This window comes from Diorhabda sublineata, chromosome 1 (assembly GCF_026230105.1).
Source record: "Diorhabda sublineata isolate icDioSubl1.1 chromosome 1, icDioSubl1.1, whole genome shotgun sequence".
Classification (NCBI taxonomy): domain Eukaryota; kingdom Metazoa; phylum Arthropoda; class Insecta; order Coleoptera; family Chrysomelidae; genus Diorhabda; species Diorhabda sublineata.
In genome coordinates, this window is record NC_079474.1 from 10,166,463 (window position 1) to 10,177,995 (window position 11,533).

The 11,533-nt window shown below is 28.6% G+C and overlaps 1 protein-coding gene across 3 annotated transcripts in view; it reads right to left on the bottom strand.

Annotated features, from left to right (window-relative positions):
* Positions 1–1,101: 1,101 nt before the first annotated feature.
* Positions 1,102–11,533, bottom strand: part of LOC130447403 (tau-tubulin kinase homolog Asator) — a 29,363-nt gene continuing 18,931 nt past the window's right edge. For all 3 annotated transcript variants that reach the window (XM_056784202.1, XM_056784211.1, XM_056784219.1), the window contains exons 11-17: positions 9,496–9,791; positions 8,552–8,828; positions 8,309–8,491; positions 6,464–6,860; positions 6,252–6,411; positions 3,850–4,039; positions 1,102–3,284 (exon numbers count right to left, since the gene is read on the bottom strand). In XM_056784202.1, coding sequence (XP_056640180.1) covers positions 3,118–3,284; positions 3,850–4,039; positions 6,252–6,411; positions 6,464–6,860; positions 8,309–8,491; positions 8,552–8,828; positions 9,496–9,791 — 1,670 coding nt within the window. In that variant the 3' untranslated portion in view covers positions 1,102–3,117. The remainder of the gene's footprint in view (positions 3,285–3,849; positions 4,040–6,251; positions 6,412–6,463; positions 6,861–8,308; positions 8,492–8,551; positions 8,829–9,495; positions 9,792–11,533) is intronic.

Here is an 11,533-nt window from a genome sequence, read left to right on the forward strand (position 1 = left end):
TAAATGAAGTTGTAATAGTGAATAACTTAACAAATAGTATCCTAATTATTGACGTTTTCGTTATCGTTGTAAATAATACTACGGTTCTGTATGGTAAAAACCAAAAAAAAAAACTTGAAATAGACGATGTATACGTGAAAACACATTTTAATTATTTGTTAATTAGCTTGTTGTTACAGTTAATTATCGAATTGAGCTGTTGATAAAACGTAATTTATTTTTAAAACCCAGTTTTGGCAACAGTGCGTTCGAGCTGCATAATGACGTGGCCCGTTTTCTAAGGACACAACAGAAATACTAGACAAACAGTGGCGTATCAAAATGTTATTTTTGTGTATAAAATTTGTACACTAAGTAATATTAATTTGTACATGACAAAATTAAAATATTATACTAACTTCAACCTGATAATAGATTAAAAAAATTTGCGATATTGTTTTGCATATTTACACTAATTTATGGCAAAAAATAATTACGTACGTTTTGATAACTGTTTAAATACATTTTATGACGAATCAAAATTATTATTACCAATAAAACGTGTTTACGGGGTGTAATACAATAGTATGGAAACATTTGATTTTCAATTTTCATAGTTTTCTTTAATTTTACTTTTAAATAACACGATTTAATGTCGACAGTATCGGCGTCGTTTGGGTAGAAACAAATTATTTCCACTTGTATCGCCGTGCCTTTGCACAAAAATAGAATTTAATATGCCGAATGAATATACAGCTTGTCCCATTAAAATGAAATAAATTATTTAGTTAGATTTCAAGTTTTTTTTTCAAAACCAAACTTTTATTTGTAAATAAAGGATTTTTATTCAATTCAAATGTAGCGCCGTGTATTTGCTTGAAAATGGAATTTAACACGGCAAATAAATATACAGCTTGTCCCTTCAAAATTATTTAAGTTATTTAGTTAGATTTTAAGATTTTTTTTATAAACCAAACTTTCGTTTGTAAATAAAATATTTTTATTTGATTCAATTGTAGTGCGTGCAATAGAATTTAATATGGCGAATAAATATACAGCTTGCCCCAATAAAATGAAATAAATTATTTAGGTGGATTTCAAGGTTTAAAAAAAACTAACTTCTATTCATAAATAAAAGATTTTTATTTGATTCATTTGTAACTATAATAATTTATAATGCACTAGTAATAATAATAAAACAAAGAAAATGGAGAAAAAAATCAGAACAATTTTTTAGCAGTCTATAAAGTAATAACAAGTTACAGTACAATTTTTTTTCATATATTTATATATATATATAGCTAGTATTTGTTTGCAATATCATTATTTTACAGAGTATTTAAATTTTTTATTCATTTTTTTAATACATAGTTTCTTCTGTAGAAACTACTATTCGACTAGAAGACCACTTTTAAATATAGCAAAAAAAACATTAAATAAATAAATAACAGATAGTACCTGGTGACTAGAATTTTTATTTTTTAGCGCAGTAAAATATACAAAATAAAAAATTAACGAAAACTGTGAATTCTCAATTAAAATTATTTTTTTGTTTTAATTTAATATAGGAATAGAGAAATATTGAAAAATTCAATATAAAACTGAAATTTAACGATATTTCGATCCCTTACAATTTTTCTTACTGTACTATACATATAAAGCTAATGTTTTCCCTGAATTTTAATCAAACTAATTTTTTTCGTAGTGTTAATACATTTGTTTATCTAAGTGTTTCAGTAAATAATGAAACTTTACAATATTTAAAATGAAATAATCTTGTTTTTACATGTTTTTTAAATAAATATAAATAAATACTGTACGTGTTTCAGACACAAATGTTTCATTTGGAATTTTAGACAAAAGAAGTGCTTTAGACAACATAATATTTTCAAGTGGTTCTGAGTTTCAGAAAATAAGCATGCTTCGGCCAATTAAGGTTTTCAAATGTTTTAAATAGACAGTTTTAGAAAAAATATTTCATAAAAATTTGAAGCATATTTTTTTTCTCGAAGTATTTCGCAGAAAAATGATTTCAGGTATTTTGATGAAAAAAAAAAAATGATTTTTTGGTGTTTCAGACAAGTTTTTTAGCAGGAACATTTTAGAAAAAAACGATGTCCACAGTATTTTTGACAAGAAAAGTTCCAAATGAAAAACAATTCAAATTAAAAAAAAAAAAAAGATTTTTGAGATATGTCCAGTAGAAAATTTCAATTAAAAATGAATATTTTGTCGCGATTTTCGTTAATTTTTTAATCGATTCAACAATTTTTTTGTAAACCGTAAACTAAAAAAGAAAATAATAAAACGGGTGAGTCACACCACCGCTCAAAAACAGCGCGTTTTTAATTTTTTTTTTAATAGAGAAAAATCACATTTTCACAATAAATAATTTTTTTTTCAAAATTTTCTTGTTACACAAGACACTTTTCTCTATAAAATACGTTTCGCATTACTATAGTAATGCTATATGAGACTCAAAAAAAAAAAGAAAAAAAAATAGAAATTAGCCCTTCACAAGTTTTTTCTACTTATTAACTCAACAAAAAAAAAACATCGTGCGTTTTTACCACCTATCGTACAGTGTGAGGTATATATATATATCGAGATCTATTAAATCAGCCTTAAAATTCGTAAAAAAATAAGTTATAGATTGTTAAAAATAATTTATTAATCGAATTTTCGAAAAAATTTTGTAGATTCTATAAATTATTTTATGGCAATGGCGCAATTGTAGATAAAACAAAAAAAAAAGACTCAAAATAGCAAAAAAAATTGGTATCGAGATTTTATTTGAAAGAAAATAACACCACAACCAAAACACAATTTCATGAAGAAAAAAAAAGATTGCAAAAAAATATTTTATAAAATCCGTGTCATCAACAATAAATTTTCCGCTTGGGAAAAACAATTTTTCCACCAAAAATACGTCGCGTAACGATTATTTTTGATTTAGTATTTATTCGAGGCATCTAAGAAAAACTTGGAAGGTAATAACTACTAATTTTCTCGCACCTCGTATATATATAGATTTTTTTTTCTAAACAAGCCGAGATCTTGTACCCCCGAATCACAACAACAATTAAAAAATCACGTCCGCAGAGTGCCCCGCACCCTTTTCACAACAAAATTGTTAGGTTATGTGATCGGTCTGAATCGACGGCAACGCACCTGCGATTCAGACGGCGGATCCCCTTGCGAAAGAGGAGGAGGAGGTGGCGGCGGTTGTTGTTGTCCTTCCGACGATTCAGGCGAACTTTCTGGAGCGTCTATGAGGCATGTCGATATACCTCGTACCCGTAGACCTGAAATTACACAAAAACCATGACACACAACGTTCTCGCATCCACTGCAACGTTCGAAATAGATTCGTAAGGGACTTTGTTATACCTGAAAGAGGACAAATTCATTTTTTTTTCGGATTTTTTTATAAATATTCGACCCTTTCGACATTTTTTCCTCTGTAATTGTTGTAATAATTGTTAAACAAACAGGAATTAATTTTATAATTTACAAGGTCGAAGTAAATACTCGGATTATAAAAGGTTTGTTCAAATGTTTAATTTTTATGATAAATATTTATGTAATTCGATTTTTTTAATAACATAACTTGAATTATTGAAATTAATCTCTAGAAACAGTTTTTAAAATTGATATTTTTAATAAAAATGACTATTTATTATGTATACATCCTATATATTTAAATACCTATCAAAAACAAATAAAAAACCCGGTACAAATTATAACACAATTTTTTTGGGATCTACATCAATTATTGATTTAGTATTAACAAAAATTATAATAAAAAAAATAATGTGAATGTAAAAAATAATTTTTCAAATTGAAAATCGAGAAAAAAAAAATACGTACCGCCACTAGAATGTCTCTTAAATCTAAGCTTAAGCTGACTGGGATCGGTTACGTATTTTTCATTTTGTCTACGTCGTCTAAGGCCCGGCGTCAAATCACCCGACCAAGACATACATTTCGCTATACGTTGACCACTGCCTGTAACAGCTACTGGAATTTTCGAAAAACGACCTTCCATCGCCGGACTTACCTGCAACGAACAAAAATAAAATGTCGAACGTCGATTTCAAAAAACCACAAAGGAAATAATATATAATTTTTTTGATCCTAACTAACGAAGTACACTGTATTCAGTTTTTTTTAATTAATTAATTCACTTTTTTACGAATCTAATTTATTATCGATTTGAAAATGAAAATTTAACAAAAAGTGCCTGAGATTACAAAGAAATTTTTTTACATAAAAAGTGTGAATCTAAAGTAATTTCAATTTACCGAAAAGTGTAGAGTGTGAATCTAAATTAATTTTATTTTACCTATGACCAATTATTGAAACTGAAATCGAGGTAGTTTGCCTTACAAAAGTTACACAAAAGTATACAGTGTGAATTTATATTAATTTTGATTTTATCGAAAGCGAAATCGAATTAATTTGAGGATTGTTATCAATTGAAAGATGTGAGAATGCCGTTTAAAGTTACAAAAAAGTATATGGTGTGAATATAAAACAATTTTGATTATACCGATTAATGAACACAAAACCGAATTGATTCAACAGTCCTTATGGTATTTAAGCACCGTATAAATTACCAAAAAAGTGTATCGAAAGTATACAGTATGAATCTAAATTGATTTTGATTTGATTGAAAGCGAAATCGAATTAATTTGAAGATTTTCATGAATTGAAAGACGTGAAAACACCGTGGTTTAAGTTTCCAAAAAATATACAGTGTGAATATAAAACAATTTTGATTCTACCAATTAATGAGCACGAAACAGAATTGATTCAACGGTCCTTATGGCATTTAAACACTGTATAAAGTACCAAAAAAATGTATCGAAAGTATATAGTGTGAATCTATATTAATTTTAATTTTCTTAAAGGGAAATCGAATTAATTTGAAGATTGTTATGAATTAAAAGATGTGAGAATGCCGTTTTAAGTTACAAAAAAGTATACAGTGTGAATATTGAGTAATTTTGATATTACCAATTATTGAACATGAAACCGAATCAATTCCACTGTCCTTATGGCATTATAAAGTACCAAGAAAGAATATCAAAAGTATAAAGTGTGAATCTAAATTAATTTTGATTTTATTGCAAACGAAACCGTGTTAATTTGACGGTTCTTATGGAATTTTGAGTCGTGAAAACACCACAAATAAGTATACAGTGTGATTCTAAAATTTTCCGACTAAGTAACTGTGAAATTTAGTTCACAAATGTTGTCGCTGTACTTTTCCTGTAATATTTTTGGTCATTGAATTTTATTTATATACGAAATGCTACGTAATACCTTTTTCACAAGTATTGATGATCTAAAGAAAAGAAGAAGTACCATACCACATATTGTTTTTTGTACAAACGATCATTTTTATCTCAAGATAAAATTTTCGAAATTAATTCAGTTATTACCCACATTTCCTTGTCTTTTTGGTTTACCACTTAAGAAGTGAGCCCAATCATTAACATGATTCGAAAAATCTATAATTCAAATTTCATTTGGAGGGTAGAAAATGAATAAATATTATCCCAAAAAGAGCTTCATTAAACATTTTTTCAAAAACTTGTTAAGAGAGTGCGAAATAAAAAAATGTGGAAATTTAAATTTTGAAACATAAAAATTTTTGAAAAATGTTTTATTCTATTGAAATTTAAAGAAATTATTTTCTCAAAATATATAGCTAAATGTTTTATAATTACAGTAAACACATTTAAAAAAAACCTCAGCTTTTCAAATATTAATAAAAATAAAAAAAAAATGAAAAAATCAAAATTTGAATTATTTCATTGCAAACATTCCGATTTCTATTACAAATAATGTCAAAATTGGCCCAAGTCAATCCCCACATTTTTATTTCGAGATTTTTTTCCACATCTGCTCATAGTTTTAAGAAAATTTCAATAAAGCGATTTTCGTAGTTACATTCCTTTTTTTTTACGTCAAAAGACCGTCATAAAAAGCCTGTAATAACCGACAGACGACTCACTTTTTTCGATGAAACATAATGAGGTTTACAGCAGCTCCCAGCTAAACGGTCAACTGCCCACTGCTAGACCTGCTTCAAGTAACACGATACTTATAAGATAGAAAAAAAATTAAAACAACGTAGAAAATGTTTAAAATAAAACACATATATACATATATAATCGAGGTTCCTGTTACGACAAGCCAAAAAAAAATTGAAGAAAATTCGTACTGAAAAATATAAAAGTTGGAAATTTCTTTGTAGTACTTACCGAAGTTTCTCTCAAAATTTGACTAGCATTATCGACGCCGCTATCCTCGTCGTCCTGTTCCTGACGTTTATCCTTCATTATAGTATTTTCAGTGGCATCGTAATACTCAGACTGTTCATCCATTCCGGGGCTCAATCCATTCGCTATAGACCTTTTTTCTCTAAAAAAATTCCTTGTTGAACAACCAGTAGTTCAAATGTACCAAAACTTACCTCTGCTCTGGAATGCTAGTACTGGACACAAACGTAACGTTATTAGTATTAGTACCGAGATCGTGTCCCGGTGAACACTTAACCCTCTGCTTCTGCTCCCTACTTTCCCCTCTACCTTCGCCTCCTCCCTTTTTTCTGTACTGCGTACTCGAACTACTTTCAGACGATTTCGAATCGCCTGCGTTATTTTTCACAGCCTCTAACGGTTTCAAAACGGCCTTCGGGGAATTACTTCGACACAAACGATCCGAATCGACGCTGGATTTCCGATAGATCTTCTTCTTTTTTGAACTTTCCAAACTATCTTCTTGTTGAGATGCGTCTTCTTTCGGCACTTTGTGATCCGTCTCGGTACTGCTAGTCTCGCCTTCAGTTTTGACAGCGGGAACATCAGTACCTGTCACGAAATAAATGAAAAAAAATGACCAAAAATGTGTCAAATAGACTTTTTCAATGTTATATCTTCTTGGCAGTCGATCATTGGTATCTGACCATTAAAGTCTTTCATAAAATGAAATGGAAAAAGTGAAAATATGTTGAAAAAACATTTTTATAAGTTTGGGCATTTTTTTTGAATTTTGAAATAAAAATAAGTGAGTAAACATATGTTATACAATAATTTGAATCATTACGTTGAAGTTATTTTTTTTAATTAATTTAGAGAAATTTTCATGAAGTTTTGAAGAAAATATTGTTTTTTAGTCAGTCACAAAATAAGAGAATGGAAAAGTAATATTTCAGACTATTAGAATCTACTATAAAAAATTTGTTCCTCTTCTTAGCAATCGAAACATCGGAAAATGTCATAAAATAAAAAAAACCGAAAAAGTAAAAATGTGTCAAGCAGACATTTTCAATTTTATTCTCGAATTTTTTTTGGAAAGTTTTCCGAAGTTGAAAATGTATTTTTTTTACATTTCATACTAGAATTTACCATAAAAATTAAATTGGGGAAACAAAGTCTCAACAAAAATTTTAAATATTATGTTGAGGTTGAATTTTTTATATTCTTTTAGAAAAATTTTCATGAAATTTGGAAGAAAAAATGTATTTTTTCCTTCTTGACAATCAAAAGATTAAAAACTAACATAAAAAAAAGAATAGAAAGCTTAAAAAATATCAAACAGAGGTTTTCAATTTTATTTTGAGGTTAGGTTCTCTCCATTATTTTGGGAAGTTTTCTAAAGTTGAAAATGTATTTTTTTCGTACATATCAGATTATTAGAATCTACCATAAAAATAAATTAAGCAAAAATATTGAATTTATTTTGAGGTTAGCAATTTTTTGCATTTTGAACACAAACGTTTAAATAGAATGTACTATAAAAAGAAAGAATATGAAGTGAAGAAGTATGCCAAACAAACATTTTCAATGTTATTGTTTGTACATTTTTTAAATTTCCATGAAGTTTGTTTTAATGTCCTCTGAAGCATAAAAACTTGTCAAAATACTACAAAAAAAGCGTCAAAAACACTTTTTATTCTAATTGGTGATGAAGTTTTTTTTGTCATTTTGCAGAAAAACATTTTAAATTTTCATATATTTTGAGAAAAAAATTTTAATGGCCTCTTAACCATAAAAACTTGTCAAAATATTAAAGAAAAGCATCAACAACACTTTTTATTCCAATTTGAGGTGAAATTTCCATTTTTTTTAATTTAAAAAAAAATTATTTCAGATTTTCATAAAGTTTGGGGATCAAATTTGTTTTAATGGCCTTTGAATCACAAAATCCTGCCAAAATACTAAAAAAAGCATCAACAAACAAACCGTTTGATTAATTTATCATATATTTCGACTTGCTACAAATAAAAATCTTCATGTATTCGATGAAAGATACTTACTAATTTGTTTATCACTAGTTTTGGGCGACACACCACCAGTTTCAACGCACACTGTATTAATTTTATCCAACTCTACGTTTCTTTTAATGTCGCACTGCGTTTCGCGATCTTCTGCCGTTTGAATTCCAGTATTTATCACCATCGGGTTACAATTTTCCAACGATTCCACATAATATTTATTATCTGAAAAAAATACGCAAAATATTTAAATTTAGCAAATTTTTTAACGGCGTTAATCCTCACCTAAAACCTCAGGAGCAAACGAAATATTCTCCCTTTTCGGACTGGACAATTCTTGTAGGTCGCTCTTTTCTTTGCTGCTCTGTTTCAAAATACTTTTGGTTCTTTCTATTTTCGGTTTTTGCGGCGACTCCTTGCTGTTTATTTGGATATCGTTGTTAGGTCCTTCTCGATTGCCGTTTTGTACCAGGGGTTTCGAAACCAAATTTTGCGGTCTAGATATTTTATTTTTATTCAATTGCTCTTTTGGCACTACTCTTATTTCTAATTTTCCCGCCACCTGGAAATTACCAAATGATGGATAAAACACATTTTCGACGAAAAAAAATTGAAAAGTTCTTCGAGGGAGGGTAATATTATTGGTGATAACTGAGAAAACTCTAGTAGACGCTACGAGGTAAATGGATAATGTATAAAAAAGGCGCCAATAAATGAATCAATTTCAAAATAATCGATGATAACTCAAAAAAATATAGTGAACGCTACGAGGGTAATGTAAAATGTAGAAAAAGGCGCCAATGAATGAATTAATTTTAAAATATATCGATGACAAATCAAAAAATATATGAATAGGGCACTCATAAATGATTCAATTTCAAAATATTATCGATGACCTAGTAAACGCTACGAGGGTAATTAAAAATGTACAAAAAAAGGCGCCATGAATGAGTCAATTTCAAAATAATTGATGATAAATCAAAAAATGTATGAATAGGGTACCAATAAATGATTCAATTTCAAAATATTGAGGATGATTTGAAAAAATGTAGTAAAAGCTACAAGGGTAATAAAAAATGTATAAAAAGGCACCAATGATGGAATAAATTTTAAAATATATCGATGATAAATCAAAAAATGTATGAAAACGGTAACTCAATGATAACTCAAAAAAATCTAGTAAACGCTACGAGGGTAATAAAAAAGGGATAAATCAAAATATTTCTCACCTCTTGCAGTCCTTCATCTTCGCCGATTTGATCTCGTTGTATATTTTTGTCGTCGTTCTTGTATCCTTCGACATCGGGAAGATTGATTCCAGGTAAACTGGAATATCTATACGAATCGATGATCACTTTGGTATCTTCGTCTTGATCGCTGATTAAATGTTTCGAAGCAACGTTTCTCATGACGTCTACTTTAAAAACGAGATCGTCGAAAGCGGCTTGTTGTAAAAGCGGCGGTTTCAAATTAGACCGTACGCAAGGACCTAAGCAAGGGGTCGACCAAGCTCTAGGAAGTCCACCTGAAATATGAAAACGTATCGTTGTCCAATAAAATAATCAATAAAAATTTCGATGGAAGACAGAAAATATTACGATCATTTCATTTTATTTTTACAAAACGAAATAAGAAAATATCAAATTATCTCGAAAATATAAGGTGTAACAAAAAGATTTAAATAAAAATGTAGGAAATAAAATTTTTACGTATTGGCGATGAAAACCAAGATATTTGCTATAAATAATTAGAATGTATTGCTCCCTCCCCCCCGTAGAATATTAAAAAAATTACACAAAACATCAATTTTTTTGTTTTTAATATAGACTAAGAAGACTGAATAGTTTTATAATTTATTTTTATCAATTTTATTTTATGTTTGAAACACAATATAAACAAAAATTAACGAAAGACTATAATAATTTGCCAAATTTTATAGAAATTATTAAAAAAAAAATACATTTTATGTAATCTGAACTATATAATTGAATTGCTTTTTACAAATGTTACAATTTTATTATTCCATCATACCGTAAAATAATTAAATCTGACGACAAATTAATTTCGATCTCAAAATAGAATGAAACCGCGACGAGACCTTGACCTTGACCTTGAAAACGAAAGTTTTCTAGCTTATATCGTTTGACCTTGAAAATGGCGTCAAGCCGGGGGCTATCTCTCGGGTTTATTTCTCTATATAATGTTTTAATTAACCAGAATCATCTGGATATACACGTTATAATAAAAATGTTATCTTTTTTTTATTCATTATTACACGCGCGTTCATTAGCGTCTCATTGGGAAGAAAAGAAAAGGGTGGTCTGAATAAAACATCATTTATTTAAGGAAATTAATTTTCTTTATTTCAATAGAAAGAAAATTATGGACAATTCATGATACAGATTTCTTTTTTCAATAACTCAATTCAGCACGTTTTTATTCTTTTAAATAAAACAGCCATTCTTTCTGATTTAATTAGAATCTTCTTTATAAACATAAACCAAAATTTTTGTACACAGGATGTGTCCACCGAATCACTAAACCGACAATTTCTAACTCAAAATAATGATAATAACCCCAACAGATTAATTAGTATGAAGGGTGTGATTAAAATAATCTCAAATGCACTAAAAACTCGCCCTGTACGAAGTTTTTGTTTTGTTTAGTAAATTTTTTTACTGATCAATGAGTACGAAGGGTAAAAAGAAAATAGCCTCAATAGCACTAGAAACTCGCCTCGTATGAAGTTTTTGTTTCGTTAATCAATTTTTTTACTGATCAAATTGTACGAAATGTATTAATATATAGCACTAAAAACTCGCCCTGTACGAAGTTTTTGTTTTGTTTTGTCAATTTTTTTTATCAATTAGTACGAAGAGTAAAAAGATAATAGCTCAATAGCACTAAAAACTCATCCCGTATAAAGTTTTTGAATCAATTAGTACGAAGGGTAAAAAGAAAATAGCCTCAATAGCACTAAAAACTCGCCCTGTACGAAGTTTTTGTTTGATCAATTTTTCAACTGATCAATTAGTACGAATTGTGTTGTTAGAATAACCTCAACACCACTAAAAACTCGCCTCGTACGACGTTTTTGTTTCGTTAATCAATTTATTTACTAATCAATTAGAACGAAGGGTTCTGTCCTGTCGTTGTAATTGATCAATTAATACGAGGGGTGTCAAGAAAATAAGTACAATTTTTATAGTAATCACCACTCGTTCAATATATAGGGTGTGTAGTTTTGAGTAAATAAATATATGGTAG